This window comes from Pygocentrus nattereri, chromosome 12 (genome assembly GCF_015220715.1).
Source record: "Pygocentrus nattereri isolate fPygNat1 chromosome 12, fPygNat1.pri, whole genome shotgun sequence".
Classification (NCBI taxonomy): Eukaryota; Metazoa; Chordata; class Actinopteri; order Characiformes; family Serrasalmidae; genus Pygocentrus; species Pygocentrus nattereri.
Genome location: NC_051222.1, coordinates 15925448 through 15944694, shown reverse-complemented (window position 1 = coordinate 15944694; position 19247 = coordinate 15925448). Strand labels below are relative to the sequence as shown.

The window sequence follows — 19247 nt, the reverse complement described above, 5'->3', positions numbered from 1 at the left end:
CTGAAAACATTAAAAGTTAGTTAGTTGTGTCCCTTGGATTCTGTGTTTTCCTGATTTGGTTTAGCTTAGTGGTGCTTTGGGCCTGATTCCAAATACATCTAATGGTTTTCTAATGGGATCTAAAGCTAAAAACAGAAAACTAGTAGACTTTAATGGTAACCATTAAGCCCATTGCCTGTAGAAAGCAAAACCATCAGGTTTTAATCACGTGCTTACAGTTTTACAATATAATGCCCCACAGATATTTAGGTGGTGAATCATTCTCAGCACTGAAATGATTCAGATAGACTGAGAAAAGTCCACCAAGCAAAAATATACAGCATCCTGTGAGCCCACTGCAGGTCTAGAGGATGACCAGCACTTTGCAAGGACCATCAAGGTATGTGTGTTTAATAGAAATCACAGTTGGCAAGTAAACCTCCGTAACACTGATCCACTTGTCAATGGATCCACATCAGTGTCACTACAGTGCTGAGAATAATTCACCACACAATTAACAGCTGCTCTGTGGAGGTCCTGACCATGGAAGAACAGGGTAAGGAAAGGCCAACAAACTGCAGAGAAACAGATGGACTACAGTCAGTAGAACTACTGAACGTGCACCCGTGTGGTAAGTGGGCTTGATGAAATGGACATTGTTTAAACAAAAGGTCAGTGATAGGCGGTCATATATTCAACTTTAAATAGAAACACAATGAAAACACCACACGGTTTCATTGCTATTGCCTTCATTTGGACAAAAAAAAACTTGTGCATCCATATTTTCATCACTCGTTCCACATTTGACCTGTACACATCACAGACTTAATAATACTCTTTATATACTTATATAAAATACACTGTTCTCCCTTTTTAAGGTTTTCACTTTGAAGAAAAACATTGATTTGAAGCTGGACTATGAGTTATCAATTATAATTTGTATCAGATATTGGTAAAATAACTGATCATAAAATTATTGCGTTGTTTATCCTGCGCGTCTGCAGAACGTACAGTTGAACTTTTGTAATCAAATAATTTCATCCACAAAATGTTATATTGTGATACAAAAATAAATACTGAACTTTTTGGAGTGGATAGCAGAGGGTCATCTGGTTTCTATTCAAACCATATAGTCACACTAAAACATGCATTACTGAATGAATTATAGGGAGGGAATCAGGGTCATCAATACAATTCAGAATCTCACATAAAGAAAAACACTCATAATGTCACAAACATATTAAATGAAATGCCGGGAGAACACTTGTGAAAATGGAGAACAGAAACATGAACATCCGTGTTGAAAAGTTGAGAATTCTTCAAAAGAGAAATTGGTCGTTTACACTTAATCGATTCCTCTCAACCAACACAGTCACTCCTTCATACATGCTTGCTTGGGTTTTCAGTCATACACACACAAATGCACACAAACAGGTTCTGAAACCTGCATCTCAAAGGGCAATAGTTCTCAGTACAAGACACAGATAGAAAATGCATTACTTACAGTACATAAAATTCAACAAAAAGTACAAAACACCACAAATGTCTGGCATTGGTGTAACTGGCAGTCTGGTATCTGTTTTCAAAAGGGTCGCTAATGCACACCAGTTTGGGTTTTATAAGCCCTACAGATCGTTCAGTTCAGGAGCACAAAATGTTTGGCTTTGAATTTCTGCATTTTTTCAGAACATGTACATTGTCATTCAGAGTGGTTCGATGTGAAATCCTCTGTTCTACAGAGTCAGAATTGTTCACAGTAGTGGTGATAGGAACCAGACGTCTGAAGCGTTTATTTTTAAATGCTTCCTAACACAAAGCTATAACATAAAATGGTTATGACTGCATTGCTTGATGTTTACACATGCCAACGTTACATGTAAAAACTGAGACTTGTGAAGGTTCACTGGCCACATTGGACAGTGAATAAAATGGTTTTATTTGCATTGCAGACATCACGACTCCTGGCTCCTATCACCACCACTGTATAGAAATCTGAATCAGCAAGTTTCTTTACAATGCAAACAACTCTGAGTGATTCACAATCGACAACAGAATGAATTAAACCAAATATTTGGGGGAAAACAGCGCAATTCTCCCACATTAACTACAATGCTATACTCCTTCAGTTGGTATTGTTTTTGGCTGACCGGTTACATGCTTGGGGGATGTTAAGGAATGTTCACAAAAGGATGGATCAATACTGCAACACGTCTAAACAAGGGAAAGGTAGGCAAAAACAAAGAAAACACTTCTGATTCCACAAAATGGCAAAAAACCTCTCATAATGACAATTGATCTGAGACCGCACATCTTAGACAATGTCATTATAAGGATAACAAAACAATGGTTACCGTTAACATCTGCTTCACATAGGTCCTCTGAAACACAAATCCAATCCAGTCAACATCCCAATTCAGAATAATTAAGCCTCTACACATTTTGACTTGGGCACTTCTTGAAGGGGGATATCCTCTGGCTATACTTTTATCACCCAGGTAAAAAGCATCAACTTTAATAACAGATGCGGCTTCACTGGAAAATGAAGAATGTGTACCCTTCAGCTGAATCTCAAACTTCTAGTCAGCAGTTTCTAAATTTTTTCAAACTGGGCTGCAAGGCTGTCATTAATAGGCATGCACTAATGAGTTTCTTGCTGCCAAAAGAAAAGCACTAGAGTCACAGGCCTACAGTTTGGTCCTGAAGATTTAGAAGGGACAAAAAAATACGCAAGACCAAAAACAGTCCCACATTGGTGAATCTGTATTTTTTTTCCTTCGTTTTTTCCATTTCTTTAAAAAAAAATTGCATTTCAAATTTTAAAACATGCCATGAGGCAGAGCTACATCGTCGACAGGGTAGGTGTGACGATTAAAGTGCATGGCCGCTGACACAGAGTTCAGTGGAAAAGCTGTTGATTGGGTTTGTACATCATACAAAAAGGTATAGCTTTGTGTGAGACTCTTCCACGAGTAATCTCACTCTCGCTTCTCCATTTCATTCCCTCAATCACGACTGATTGTTCCTCTGATGTACGATCACTGCCGTGGTGTTCACGAGAAGGGCATCGTGGCAATGGGCAACGTGGTCAGATTGAGTAGGTGGAGCTCTCCGATTGTTGGCGGATGTAGCACTGGAAGCTCTTGTCACCGATTGGATGCTCCCTGTATAGACAAACAAATAAACTAATAGGTTAGTATGTTTTAAAATCCTTGGCCAAAACCAAAATTCATGTCACAACAGGATGAAAACCATATTAAAAGGGTTTAAACAATAAATAAATACGTAATAAACGTTTATATAATGTAAAATTAGTACAGTATGTAGGCTACAGAATGTACCAATGTCCTTGACATCAGAGAATTTTGTTGGCATGCGAACAGGAACTTTCTGCTGTTTCTGTTTTGCTGTATTCTATATTGAGTAGGATGTTGTGTTTTCAAGTAGTATCAAACTTTTAGTGGAGTCCTTGGTTGTTGTACTCCCTCTTTATACTGTAGTTGGCATAAACAGTTATCACAAATCTCTTGTCTAATGTCGCTTGTAAAAACCGTGAAGTAGGCACACGCAGCCAGTGTTTTCACTGTTTATCTACTGCTGCTCAAACTTTTTGAATGCGTCTGTAATGACCGCAACACAAGTGTAGGAAGCATTTGGGACCAGCATTTTGAAATCACTGTTTATCATAGATCTTCTTAGTCTTAGATTTTGACATTTTGTTTTAGGCCTATTGAAGTTTTCAGTGCATCTCTATACAATTCTAAAGCTGGCTCAGTGGCTCTTCTCTCTTATGGAATTTAATTAGAAAGAAACCTTCATCCTGCATTGAGCTACTGGGAAGTCTAGTTCAGAGGTGCCAAAACTGTAGAAGAAAACTACATTTTAAAATGCTGTTTTATAACGTTTAGAAACCACAAACACATTACAGATAATCCACTTAGGCAAACATGTTTGACTTAACAACTCAAAGCAGTTTGAAGCAAGTGTGTAATATTTTAGCCACACAATTTGTACTTACAATGCTTACCTACTTGTTAGCTGCATTAGCCTTTAGCTCCAGTGCAAAACTAAAGAAGCACACTTTGAACACTAAACATGTTTTGGCTTATCGACTTCAGGAAATGATTAATTTTTTGCCAACATATTTCATTAAAGAAGGGACATCATTGAGCTGTGTAGTACTATGACCCTTCATAACTGAACTGAACACATGGCCCTCATGTTCTAGACTGAGAACACACACACACGGGTAACTTCCCAGGAAAGAGTTTGAAGTCATACTCACTGGCTACCATACTTGGTCTTCCTGAACTTGTCGCGCTTGTACTGTGCGTGCTGCTGCTCCAGTGTCTGCACAGCAGAGACGATCTGCTTCAGGGTCTTGTAGGTCTCTTGAGGGTCATCTATGACGAAGGTAGAGTACTCCTCCTGCTCGGGTCCGTCATAAACAGACTTACTGCCGCATGCCTCTGTGGTCAAAGAAGAGAAAGGTTACTAAAAACACACCACACTAATGCAGACAGTATGGATAATACCTTACAAAACAGTACATACCTTGCATTTTAACTAGCTTGGACATGTAGGTACTGAAGAGAGAGTAGATTCGCTCTGTTTCTCGATCACCATCTATGTCCAGCTGGATGTTGGCAGGCAGGCCACTGCACAGACACAGAGATAAACCATTAAAGTCTTCGGGTATTTGCACTTATTGCCTTAAATTATTTCACTCGAATATTTGCAACTGTGGGCACCACTTTCCTTCTTTCACCTTCTGTTTTGCTATGATTTGCAATCACTGTTCAAATAAAAAAAAACAGTATAATAAAATAACATCACTAGCACTGCAGTATAAACTGCATATGTTTTTGCTACTAAGTAATGTGTCTACTTACTGTAAATACCTAATATTTCTTGTTGATATTTTTTGATTGTCTTTTGAATGAATAATTGTCTAAGTTTGCTGCTGCAATGATGGTTTCCCTTGCAAATATGCTTATTTTATTAGGGATATACGAATTGTGGGTCGATGATGATGATATCTGGTATTTTTCATCTGCCAGTACTGATACACAACCTTTAAAAATTCCTGTCACTGGAATGGAATTCACTGGGATTAGCATGATGGAGAAAAAGAATATTAATTTATGCTGGGTTACAAATGAAGTAAAATGGAAAAAAATGCAGATATTTTTACATAGTACACCAGTGTCACTGAAACATGTTGCTCTTCATATGTAAAAAATTACTTTATGAAATATTGGTACCGATATTATTACGATATCATCATGATTAACCTGATCTTACAGAGTTGGAAAATATGCACATGCAGGTCCTTTTGCTGTGAAAGTGAAAGTCAAGGGTAGAAATTCCTGATTTCATACCCAACTTTTAGTGGAAATGTGAAGGAAACGTTTAATTGGGTGAAATGTATATAGTTCAAGTGGAAAGGCTTTCAATTTGTACCAAATGGCATAGAGACTTGGCATAGAAGCAACCATCAGTGGTGAGCAGAGATTCGGTATGGTGGATGGATACAACAAAAAGTGCAAGGCTTGTCATGTTAATGAAAGGAAAAGCACACAAAACCCAGTGAACACAAAGAGCATGTTAGTCAGTAGCATGGACTCACCCAGTGCAGGGTGTACAGCCGGGGGCCGAGTCGATGGACTGCTTGCAGCACAACCAGTGGCCGTTGAGGTAGGCAGAGGGATGGTAGGTGCTCAGGCGCTTGCGGTTGCACTGGCTGACCTTGGTGAGGATATCAATCCAGTCACGCGCCTCCACGCAGTTGTTGGCCTGGATGTAGAGTGCTCTCTCTGGCTGTATGACCTGAAACATCTGTAGAGCAAAGATGGACAAGGAGCCAAAAGATTACAAACACAATGTCAATATTCTAGTTGTTTTTATAACCTGTTTTAGTAATGTTGATATTTACATATTACTATTGATCTTGATATTTTGGCACTACTGGTATCGCTGTCAGAAGACAATAACATATATAGTGTACATGTATTTCTTTTTACACAATCTGAAAGCTGCCTTATATTGTGTCCAAATTTTAGTAGAAGAGGTGACCAAAATGACCTTGTTACCCAAACTTACAATCAAACTTAACTCTGAACTTACAATAAATGATAAAAATGATTCTCCCTGTGAAGTTAGCAATGTGATTAGATGTCGACTGAACTTCTGATTTGTTTGGATTGTCATGGAAACCCTCATCCTGCCTCCACATCATGCTCCACCCTGCCTACCTAATGATTTTCACTTGCATATTCTTTATTTAAACCTGTGTAAACATAGGCTTCAACCATATCCACACGATTCTAGACTATACAAACTATTCTAATGAATGGACTTCTAATGGTGGCGTACTAGTTTTGACATACTAATCAGTACGGTAGCATGTGGTTTGGGATGAAGCAATACTCTGGTTTGTATTAGTGTTTGCTAGGTTGTGTATTCATTTTGTGCTAGTGTTTTTTTCTGTAAATATTTATTTCCTAGTTTTTTCCTCTGTGTTTTTCTGTCTAATTTTCATGACAGGAATGTAATTATGTTAATATGGAGTTAGCCCTGTATATGAAAGATCTGCCTGATGACTGGGATTACTGGAGAGACTATTACCAAACTTTGCACATATATCCACCTACCACTTTTTTGTAACATAGATTAAGAAATACACACCAAAAGCCACTGATTATGGATTCTAATGCAAGCTTCTGGCTTCTCTAGCTTCATTTTCTTTAATCTGTTTATAGTGTATGTTAATGTGCAGTGTCTTGTAGAGCAGCATGGTATAATTAGTTTTCTGAAGTTAATGTACGTTTGTGGCATTTGGACTTACGTTCTTCATCTTGAAAGACTCCTCCTCTAATCTCTCCACAGCCAGGATATTCTCAATAGGAATTCTACACAGGGCACCTTCACCTATACACAAAAGCACAGCACAACATTACAGACGATTCAAATGAGAGACAGTCTACAGAAACACAGTAAATACCTCCAAATGGGATAAATATGGTAGATTTCGGGAATCTATAGTAGCATGGGAACTACTAAATCTTGAAAATGAAATAGCATGCATTCACAAAAATGAAGAATATAATGTTGCTATAATAATAAAATGTTCATATTTATACTCCATTTGAAAATACCACTTGTCGCTTTACATTGTATGAACTCTTAAGGAAGGAAACCATTTTTAGCATTTTGGACATTGAATATTTTCTCAGAACAGCAAAGATAACTCAGATTTTCTATATATTTCAAGGGAACTGCATTTCAAATTAGCCTTAGCATTGTTATTAAATTTTTACAACATAAATTTTAAATTTCACAACATAGTCTCCGTCATGTAGGTTGACTCCTCACTACAAAGGTCTGTTTCTGTTTCACAAAGCAGAATTGATGGCTTAGCCTTTAAGCTTAGTGATCGTCTGTCTCATGACAGAGGATGAGCTTTTATTGGGCTGCCTTGGGAACCTGTGCTGTACTCCTAACTTGCTGCATGGCAGGTTAGGTTTGTGATTGGATTGATCAGAGAAGAGCTACCAACCATCAGGGACAGCCTTGTGATGGAGGTAGACCCCTCCAGTCCTTTTCTGGGTATATGTTTTTTCCTTTATGACCTTTTTGGAGTCAATCGTGAGAAATATCCCCTTTTTAGCAGAGAAGCAAATCATGCTGCATAGATATTAAGAATATAACTCAATTATAACTCCAGGAAGCACTAACACAGTGCCAGTGGCGACAGCAATGATTTTTTTAGCATTATAAATGCTCATTAATTATGTTTACATAGTTATTTTTCCCTCATGTTTTGGTTGCACCTGGTTGTTTGTCATATCACACTTTCATGCGCATGTATGAAGTATTAATCTTAGTTTGAGTATCTAAACCTGAAATAACAGAAAAAAAGCTGTTAATCAAGTTCATAGGATGAATTAACTGTGATTGCATTTGTTAGGTTTTGTGAAGCTGGAATCCTGTCTAAGTTTAATGTTCTTCATAAGACAGACCGCTGCTCTGTAGTGTGAAATCAATACACACACACACACACACACACACACACACATCACCATGTGCAAACTGGCCAATACTAAACAAACCTCACTACATGCAGCCACGTATTGCTGCTGACAGAAAAAAACCTTGTATCTCCAAAATCATAACTTTTCAGGAGAAGGAAAAAACCTACTTTATTTTTAAAGTCAATGGAACCAGACTTTTTTCCAAGTTATTCTGGGTCGTTTCTTTTGGTCCATTCATCATGAGACATACAGACAAAGAGATGGTCAACAGGCATTTTAACAATATGCCAAAAACTGAAAAATGTCCAAAATGGAGATACAAGGTTTTGTTCCAACAGCAGCGATATACAGCATTTCCAACATTTGGCAACACCATAAAAATACAAGACAGACAACAAGGACTGAGTTACCTAACACAGAGTAAAAGCTCCAGACAAACCTTTTGAGTTACCTTTCGTTTTGTGGTAGGTGAACTCATGGTTGGTGAGACGGAACCACCTCTTCTTAAAGTTTTTCATGCCAAAGCGATTCCTCCCTTGCGCTCTTTTGATCATAAATCTAAGGGAGATCAAAGTTGTGAAGAGGAGGTAGGACGGAGAGAAAGATGGAGAGAAACATGGGTTAGGAGTGAAAAACTTTAAGGACATTAAGAAATCTCACTGTAAAGGCCCTCCTGGACTTCACAAGTACAAAGTCTGTCAAAAGTTTGGGGACACCTTGCTTTCAAAAACTTCTGAACTTGAATATGCAAGACAAAATACCTGTACAATTTTTTTTAGTTTTTAATAAAAATGCTGTTGACTAATACTCTGGACAGCTTATTGATACTGAGCTTCATCTTCTTCAATATGTCTTCCTTTATATGAAGAGCAGGTTCTGTCTAAATACTGAGTTCACACTTTTCTTTTTTTAAGCTACTGTTAAAAGCACATACTGATCTACCAATGAGTTTTTAGTGGTTTATACTTACGAATACATACTTTTTTGTTCATAATATCAAGTATAAAGTCAAAAGATGCAAATCTGAAGTGCACATATATACTGGAATGTGCTTTTTCCTTTCAATATTGCTGATCAAATATATTTTGATGGAAACCAGAAGTGAACTGGATTTTTGTCTTCATATGTGAGGAAGCTCAAGTGATTTATTGTGTGTAAATGCTTTTTCATTGTGGCAGCTGTACACCATTTTTTGATCTGAAGAAAGCTGCAGTTGCTGTGCTGTATGTTTTATCTCTGCTGTCTGAGAAGGGGGTGCGTGAACTGTTTTCACAGCAGGTCCCAATCCTTCTCTTTCAAAAAGATCAATTTTGTTGTGACTTTAAATTAAAAACATTTGAAAAGCTGGTGTCACCAAACCTGGCAAAAAAAACAACAACACTACACAAGCACATACTCTTAATTTTATATCATTTATGGCTTATGTTTTACCAATAAATCTAATTCATCACTTTTCTTAACTCTTACACTGAGTTCCCTATTCAACATCGTCTTTTGGTTCAAATGCAGTGACCACAAAAATACCAAAGATTCATGTAAATGGGTGTGAGAATTCAGCCACACTGAACACCATTCTGCAGTGAGTGCACTGGATATTTCGACTAAACCATTACAACCAAACACTGCTACAGACTTCATTCTAAGAGGCTTGTAGAATGTGTCTATGAATGGCCCATGCTATGCCGTGCGAGAGAGTCTCTATGGCAAGCAAAAGGAGGAGGGGCTGTTGAGGAAAACTGAGAAGCCACAACACAATACGAAAGAACAAAGCCAGCAAATTTTGTAGGCATTAGTTCTAGCATGCTATTTGCTTGGTCTTGTATTGCATTTTGTTTTCTATTATTTTCATGTAGCAGGGGAGTGGAAAGGGCTGGGAGTTTATGTTATGGGACACATCTGGGTCAAGAGGTCACAGGTCCGTCCAGTCAGGTGTGGCTTACCTGCAGGAACCCTTTCCATCAACCCTCTTAATATTGAGTTTAACGCTCCTGCGCCCAGCAGAGAAATACAAGAAAAAGACACCTGAATGTGTCCTTTTAGGCACATGGGTTACAGAAACACACATTTACCCCTCCAAGGGCCCTGCTGTTCAATGGCACAGATTACTACAGTAGTCAGTAGTGCCTCAAAAGTCTACAATTATTTCAAAAAGATTTATATTCAGTACCAGGAATACTGTTTAAAGAAAGAATTAGGCACTCAATATTTAAAACAAGATTACAATATTCAATAAAGGAATCATTCAAAAAATTAAATGTGCTCAATTTACCTCTACCCTAAATTTAGATCGATCAAACAAAACATATTTGGTGTCTGTAGTTTGCTTCTTTAATTTTGCACTGGAGCTATAAAGTTAGTGTAGCCAACAAGTAATGAAAGTTTTTACCACATGATGTAACACTGTGCAAACTGCACCTAAATCAGACATATTGTCTTGTAGCTTAAAGGGGAACTTCAATAATAAAAAAAAGGTTCTCCACAGTTTATTCATTAAGATTAAGATAACTAAACAAACTGTTGTAATAATTCTTACTGAGTTGTTTGCAAAATCTGTAAAATGCTGATGAGAAAAAAATGTGTGAAATGGTGGTGATAGGAACCAGATGTTCATAGAGTTTATTGCCTCTAAAATGTTCCTCACAGAAAGGTTTTACATGAAACGGTTCAAATACACTGCCTGATGCCTAAGACTAAGTTTCATTATCATTTTGAGAAAGTCTAAAATGGTACTGGTAAATAAAACAGCTATTTTGTGTTGTTTTCGTTGCGACTCCTGGTTCCTATCACCTCTACTATAAAGAAAATCTGAGTTCCTCTGCAACTCACATATCAAACCACTCTGAATAACATCTGTGACTGAATAATGCAGAAATGAGAATAATTGAGAAAAATTCCCTTTTAGTGCAAAACTAAACCAGCAAACTTTGGACATCAAACATGTCCAGGCTCATCAACTACATTTTGAGAACATTGTGCAAATTTGATTCTAGGCTTATCAAGACTGCACTGTGTTAGTACATACTGCTTACCCTTCTTTCAACATGATCGGTGTCTCAATGCTCTTCTGGTCCCACCTCCCAGAGGATGAAATCAGGTCCAGAAACTGTGTGCACAAATCCAAACATTACGACTCTCACAAGAGTTTCAGCTGCATGGACATCATTCGTTAATTTATGCAAAAAACTGTACTTTGTATTGTACTTTTTCAACAGACACTGCAGAAGCTGGAAAGCAACTTTAAGACTAGATGAGAAAGACCTGGAGAAGGACTTCAAAAGAGGAATTGTGTAAAATCTATATGTGAGAATCAAATAAAAGTTTCCTCATTCAGGGTTGTGTAGGAGTAACTCACGTTTTTCACAGCATCTGCATACTTCTGCTCGTTGAAGTAGTCGTAAAACGCAGCCATGTAAGACTCTTTAAAGTTGGCCTGGAGAACAGTAAGGAAAAAGTTAAGGTCGTTATCACCAATGTGGCCAATGTGCTCAGGAGCTTCTGGCCTCAAAAAATTTGTCAAAAATTGTCAAAGAATTTTGTGCACACTGATGTTTCATTAACACCAGCATTGACTGGAGAAAAATGTCATAAATTCACTTACTGATTTGGACTTGGCAAGACTTCCGAGCGTTTGGATAGTTTTGGAGATGAGCGTGAGGGTCCGTGATGTGCAAGGATCCTTTTGAACAAAAGAGGAGAGGACTGTTCATGAACAATGACAAAAGACACAAAGGCACCTAAGACACCCATTTCACACACTGGTAAGAACTGCAAGCTAGCTTTAGCGCAATCAATTCAGTCTCATTTACCACTGTGAGGCAAGCTTGTTTGAGAAAAGATGAAGAATTTTGAGCACAAACTCACCGGATGGTGCGGTCTAAGCTGAAAAAGGTTTGGTGACAGGATCGCTGGGGCGAAGAAACGCAGAAAAATAAAACTACTGACTGCTGTGTACCTCACGTCCTGGTCCACTGTGAACATACATAGGTATTGTTATTATCTCTTCATCATCATCCTCATCATCACTGCAATCTTGTGGGAGCTGTACTGATCAGTCAACAAAGCCAATTTGTTGCTGACATCATTAATTACTTAAAAAGCTGAGGTTACTTTAAAACAATAGCGCTCTATAATGCGCTGTAGTGTTGCTGTCATAGTAAAAAATGACAGCCTCTGATGTGGAAATGTTGCAGGAGTAGGAAAACACATTCTTAACTTTAAGGTCATGAATGGGAAACAATGCATTTTCTTTCCATATATCAATGTATTTGAATGGTCTCTACGGTAGCTGGGAGGTGGAGGTGAAACACGATATTAATGGTAAAAAAGGTACATTTTGAATTGACTTTAAAGTGCGTTTATGGATTTTATTTCAAGTAATTCTGGAGCATTTCTAATCATCGTTTACCAGTGTAAAGGGTAGCCAGTGCTAACAAATTCTGTTTACAAGAGTTAACATATGACAGTGACCAATGCGATACAGAAGGGTTTTTGTAGTCTTTCAATCGAGAATTTTTCAAACATATCAGATTAGTGAATAAATCATTAGCCACATTCTTACAATCTAAGCAATACATCGCTTCACAAATCATCCCATTAAGCTGTCCATGCTAGGGTATAAATTCACTAGAATGTGCATCAACGTCCAGCAGGTGGTGTTATGCGCATTACAAATCCAGTGTGAGTTTACACTGTGTGCATTTCTTCCAAATACCACAGCTAGTAAACAAGAGGCAAAAGTGAATAAGTACACCGGGGGAAATGCATAATGACAAAAAGATGAAGGAGTGGCAGCTGAAGCCCTTAATGTGAAATCTCCTTCTGAGAAATTTCTTATGAATAGATCATAGGCTGTTCAAATGAAAGACTTTTCACTTTCAAGATGATCCAGAACCAAACAGTCTTCTAAACAGTAACTCTTCCAATAGAAACAGCCTAACTTTACTTCAGATCAGTCGGGGAATTCCACTGATTCTTCAACATTTCTTCATAATTAAATTGTTATGATGTAAACAACCATTCTGAGTGGTTTGGGGAGCAATGATGCGTTCTAGAGAAACTCAACAAGTCAGAATATATCAGTGGTGGTGATAGGAATCAGACACCCGAAGCATTTAATGCCTCTAAAAGTGTCGTCACAGAAGGCTGTTAAATGAAATGGTTATATGGTACCTAATATCTGAAACATTGTTTAATGATAAAATTTTGTTCTCAAATCTTTCATTTGAAATCCATTCGCAGCGGAGAGATACATGCTGGGCGCTGCAAGGCAAAAAAGTCCCTAAAGGCACTTAGAATTGACCATCATCAACATTAAATATAAAAACTCAGGAGACACATCAAAAATAAAAGTTATATTTGTCTTGTAGACAATGTGATCCCTGGTTCCTATCACCACCACTGTAGAGAAATCAGAGTTGCCAAGTTTCTCACAACAAAGCACTCTATTTTAGCAGCATTGATCGCATGAAAAATACCCCTTTTCTGTAGAGGAAATATACTACATAGATGTCAGAAATATACAACATTTGTTGTAAGACCAACATGGAGGTGACAGGATTGCGTTTTATCATTATAAATGATTATAAATGCTTTAGTTTCTACATATTCTATATTATTTCTCCTCCTTATCTTTCAGACACCTGGCTATTCATCATACATTATTCTTCCTCCACATGCATGGGGGTTAATCTTAACTTGAGTATCTAAATCCAGGTTAACAGTGAAAGTTGTTATCTGCCTACATGACAGTTAAATATGTCTTGTTATCTATTGATATTGATCAGCATTGCTGTGATGATCTATCACTCAGCACTAGGTGGAATGTAAACTGGACTCAGCACCTACTGAATGCAAATGGTATTTTATGCTTTGGCGCATTCAGCTGCCGATCTCAAGGTCACGGTGTGCGTCTGCACGTGTGTGAGCGGTGGTTACCTTGGAAACGGCTGGCGGCGGACTCTCGGAGGGAGAAGAAGATGTCGCACATGACAGTGGGGCATCTGACGCCAGAGGTGGTGATGACGTTGAAGATGCGATCTACGTACTGCCGCAAGTTTTCCTGAGGACACAGGAAGGGAGGTACATAAACACACATCACACACATACACAGACACACAGGCACGTGCGGCTGGGACATTCCTGCAGGGCATTGTTTGTGTCAACGGAAATTAACGCAGACGAATGGGCAAACATTCTGCATGTGGAAATGCCCTCTAAGATGAAAAGTCTAGTACCGCTAACATACACATAACAGCATTTATTTATGTAAACAAGCAGGTTCATAACACACACTCACACAGGCTGTAAGTGAGACAGCAGTGTGACTCACCCTGTTGGTTTCCAGATTCTCTGATTCCTTCAGTTTAACTGGGTCAATTTCACACGACTTGTGTTCAGTGCAGATCTACACACATACACACACAGAAAGCGACAGACATGTGTATCATTGCTGTCACTCAAAAACTTGCACCTTAATTTTTTTTGTTTTTCATCATTCACATTACTCTTCAATAAAAAGTTGAAAATAGGTCCTGTTACCCTTTGGATTGTGTTAAAATCTCATAATAGAGCCATAGAACTGGTCCGAAATGGACTTGGAAATGGAAATATCTTTTTTTCCTTCTCCTGTAAAGTTACCATTTTGAAGGTTTTGTTCTGACATTGATGATATATGCATATGTTCATATATATATGCCCACATATCATTCCTATCAGAACAAAACTATCACTTTTTATCATTTTTTATTACATTTCTTAAAAATGCCAGCTGCCCTTTACATTGAAGTCTATATGATGAATAGACCAATAGCAATATTCCAAAATGACTTTCAATAAAGTGTTTTCAACTTACATAAAATTGCACATAACTTAAAATGACATAGAATACTTTTCCTCTCTATGCTATGTTACCACTCAAGTATTTAAAAAGCTTTTTATTTGGCTGGTGAACATAATTTTGGAGAACACTAACATTTCAAACAACATTAATAGAAAAAGAATTGATTTATGTGTATCAATGTGTTTGTTCAACCATTTCCAAACCTCTCCATGAGGAAGTCTGATATCTTATAGTTATCACCCAATACCTGCTTTGGTAAATTAGTACTTCATTAAATTAAATCAGCACTGGTGGTAAAATTTGACAAATCCATGTCATAGCTAAAGCCATCGAGGAGACAACTGGAACCAAACCTGTTCTTCTAACTAGCTCAAAAGATATCAACTTTTTAAAAATGAGAAATTCCTCTTATTTCTTATTCTAATACTCTAATATTCTAATATTTCATGATGTTTTTACAAGGTAAAAACACTTACTGTCCTTATGTGGTTGCCACTATTTATATTGCTTTGTCTCATACTGTTCAGTAAACTATTTATTTTCTACTCATTGTATTGTTCTCTTTACTACTTTATTTGTACATTGCACAGCATTGTACAAAGTGTATTTGTATAGATAAAAAATGTATGTATTAGTGACACTTTATTTTGAATGGTCCTTTTAGATGAAACAAACACTCAACAGACTCAGAACAGGACAACAGAATCAGTAACATGTCAAACATATAGTGGTTAGGATTAGGTTTTAGGTTGAGGTTAAGGTAAGGGTTAGGATTAGGGCCAGGGAGAGAGTTAAGTTTTTAGGATATTTACCTCAGTGTATTAAAGATATTCGTTAGACTGTTAAAGATAGTCGGTTCTATTCTACATATACATCTAAAAAGGGAGAGACTCACCTCATCAATAATAGGTTTGAGAGTGACCTGTAGATAGTGCATTCCTGCTAGCTTCATGGTCTCGTCGATGCATTTCGACGTTAGTGAATTGCCTCGGAATATCGTATTGGGGTCCCTGAGGGGGAAAGAGAAACCCACTGAGTTTGCAATGCTGTCTGCCAACTTCAGCGTTAATAATGCATCACTGAAACTCAAGGATTAATCCTCACAAACAGAACGCTAACACCACTTCAGCTAGCCTTGAAAAGACAGTATTACAGGAACTGGACTGTGTGTAAATGCCACCAGATGAGTACAGAGTGATATGATAATTAAATACTGTCTGCTGAAAGCTGATTAAGGGATCTGGACCCCAGTGTGAGTGCACATTGTTTTAACCGTTTTCATTCTATGTTATCTAGATTTAGTCTAGACTTAATATTGTTGTCTTCCTCTTCTATTTCAATAAAATTACACAATTACCTTCAATTACATTCAATTTACGTTCTGTATCGACTCTTGAGTCTGTATGCCTGAGTTTTTTTTTTTTCATTTGTTTGTCCAGAAATGACAAAAATATTTCAAAAAATGTGAAAGGATGTTTTTCTTTCAAGAAAACAAGACTCCATGCTCAAAAACCTTTCACTAATTGAAATCAAAACATACTATCTCTTCTTCTAGGACTAATTTAATATTCATTAAAAGTAGTGTTGTGGTACTGAAGTCTGACATTTAGCATAAAATTAATGTTATGGGGACATTTTGCCAAATCTCAAGAAGATTTAAAATTTCTTTCACAATATGTTTTTTTTTTTTTTAAGAGAAAAAAGTGTCTAAAGATTTTGGGCTATTGCAGTTGTCAGTTATTCAGTAAAAGTTAAATAAAAAAACTGGGTAGTTCCACTCCCAGTACTATGGCATTCATACTATTTAAGTTTCTGCTGTTTATCTGAATTTAACTGTGACAAATGAGAAACTTGGATAGATATTATATCAGTTGATATTTTCAGTTTTCTGGATGTTTAACCCTTTACATAAGTATAGATATCAGCTACAAACTGTGTCCAGGTCTAGCCATAACACATAGTTCAGTGAAAACCCCATAGAGACAGTAATGCGTGACTGTACATGTATGTGTGGGAACTCACTGTGTGCGGTTTATCTCTGCATGGGCGATTGCACTGACGAAAGGCACGATTTTGCCATAGTGCAGAAAGAGGCGCACCAGTGGGACGGCTGCCTCCTGCTTCTCCCGACACACCTCTCCCAGGATGTGGGCTGCTGACGCCGAGACAGGCTACAACAGAACATACTTGTCACAAAGATCTTCTATGAGACTTACAACTCAACTTAGGAGCCAGTTATGCATGTGTTACCAAAGTTTTATGAAGTTTAAATGTGCACACTTTTAAAGTCACCACAAGATATTCAGATAATCAGAAGAATATCAGATAATTACAATTTTATTCAAGAAAGGAACATTAAAGTTCTATTTGATCTCTTAGAGGCAGTCCCTTTAATCTCATAGGAGCAAGTAAATTGAAATTTTTTCCAAACTGTTTCTTTAAGTGGTTTTCATCAATGAAATTAATTACAATACAAGTTGACGTATCACATACAGTGAACTCATGACAAACACAAACACATGTAGTATTTGTACACACCTTCAGACACAGAGACTCACCTCCACTTGTGCGGACTGCAGTAGCAGGTCAGTGAGGGGGCTGTAGCGCTCTGAGGGGAAGACGTGGTCTTCTGTGTAAACGATGTTGAGTCTTAAAGAGCCCAGTTCATCAGCCTTCACTGACTTATTACCGTTTTCCCTTGGCTGCAGGAAGTACCTGACAGAGAGTGTGCAAAAGAGAGAGAGAGAAAGACAGATAGATAGGGAACAGTAGTTTAAATACTGTAGACATTACTTATCTATCACTAACAACAGTAGTCTAGCTACATAATTTACATAATAGTTTTTCAGTAGTTACCTAATCAATCACAGAATTTAATGAATAGTAAGCCTTAAAACTAATAATGAACAATGATCTAATTTAGAAGAGTTTTCTTTTTTCAGGCAACTATTTTACTCATTTTCAAATAAAAGTGAAAACTGACTATTGCCATTTTCCACCTTGTGTTATGGTAAGTTATAGTACAGTTACAAATCTGAACTATCCGTACGGTATGCAAATGTAGCATTAACAGTAAACCCAAGTAACAGTAGCTCTGATTTACCTTTACTCTGTATTCAGTTTTCTTTGAGAGTCAAAGACAGTGATTCTGAATAGCCAGTGTTTTATTTTTCTGACTCCAGTGACACCACAGGACAATTCTGTGACTGGTTGTCCAGTCAATTTTTTTTACCATTACAAGCTCCAACCCTTCATTCCAGTTCAGAACACTTAATACCTCAGAAAGAAGAGTAACCAAATTCAGCAATGTTTGGGGTCACCTGGCAGTTGAAATGATGGCAAAATGTGTGATCATGAATGTTTAGTGTTTTGTTTTTGTTGTTTTTTACTGAATTTGAAATCGTCAGCTGCCCTTTACAATATATTAAAATTTAATGATGAGCGGACCAACAGTAATGCTCCAAAATTACTAGTAAAAATCTTGCTCCTTTGAAGATTTTGTTCCTATCCTGATGATACACTGAGACCTTGTTATCTGCTGGAAAACACTTTAGTGGGGGGGCTTCAATATAAAATTCATATATAGGCATGACCTACTCTATATGTAAATATATTTGCTTATAAGTCTAAGCCCGTAGCTCAGATGATGAAAAACGCACAATCAATTAGAGCTGTCAATGCTTTTGACTGGTAGTGTCATTATATAACATAACTATATAACAAAAAACAATAACATGTCAATGAGGATTGGTATTATACATAAATATGTATGTTTACCATGCATCATGAACACCCGCCTGACCCAAAACCTTCAGTGGCACCCGTACACCTCCTAAAAACTCGTCCCCGAACTTCAGATTACTGGCATTCCAGAGGTCCACCCTGAGAAATAAAAATAAACATGTTAGACTTAACACACACATACACGTGCTCCACTAGTAATAAAGAGTCTGCAACCAGTTTAATCCATGAGTACATAATGTTACTAACAGAAAGGACTACACACACATTATCAGGATCTTTCCTCCTGGATATATTTGTGTCTTCCTTTTTGTTGAGATACGCTGTGACCTCTCGACGTATGAGTTTAAGTACACTACAATAGAGTAATGCACACTTGCACACGTGTACCTGAGAGCTAGCTTGTCCACATCCTCCTCCTCCACATCAAACTGTCGTTTGGTGTAGCTGAGTTGTCTGGTGATCTGCAAGGAGGGAAAATAACAAATACAAACAAAATAAGTTAAAACTATACAAAATAATATTATTCTATACTTATGAAATACTTCAATGACAAACACATAATACTACCTAATGAGCAATAATACTGTCTACACTATTATGTGGGTTTCAGTTTAAAACCATAACAAAAAGATTAAGATTAAGAGACCCTTATTAGT

At 37.4% G+C, this 19247-nt stretch overlaps 1 protein-coding gene across 4 annotated transcripts in view; it reads right to left on the bottom strand.

Annotated features, from left to right (window-relative positions):
* Positions 1-711: 711 nt before the first annotated feature.
* The window catches only part of rasa3 (RAS p21 protein activator 3), a 72831-nt gene continuing 54295 nt past the window's right edge, over positions 712-19247 (bottom strand). Inside the window, exons 8-25 of one of the 4 annotated variants that reach the window (XM_017701865.2) lie at positions 18979-19052; positions 18625-18729; positions 17406-17562; positions 16870-17018; positions 15743-15857; positions 14338-14412; positions 13944-14067; positions 11871-11977; positions 11608-11685; positions 11362-11439; positions 11039-11112; positions 9950-9997; positions 8449-8567; positions 6824-6906; positions 5606-5814; positions 4531-4634; positions 4262-4445; positions 712-3140 (exon numbers count right to left, since the gene is read on the bottom strand). In XM_017701865.2, coding sequence (XP_017557354.1) covers positions 3065-3140; positions 4262-4445; positions 4531-4634; positions 5606-5814; positions 6824-6906; positions 8449-8567; positions 9950-9997; positions 11039-11112; positions 11362-11439; positions 11608-11685; positions 11871-11977; positions 13944-14067; positions 14338-14412; positions 15743-15857; positions 16870-17018; positions 17406-17562; positions 18625-18729; positions 18979-19052 — 1959 coding nt within the window. In that variant the 3' untranslated portion in view covers positions 712-3064. The remainder of the gene's footprint in view (positions 3141-4261; positions 4446-4530; positions 4635-5605; positions 5815-6823; positions 6907-8448; positions 8568-9949; positions 9998-11038; positions 11113-11361; positions 11440-11607; positions 11686-11870; positions 11978-13943; positions 14068-14337; positions 14413-15742; positions 15858-16869; positions 17019-17405; positions 17563-18624; positions 18730-18978; positions 19053-19247) is intronic. The other 3 variants (XM_017701866.2, XM_017701867.2, XM_017701868.2) reach the window with 3 other exon arrangements.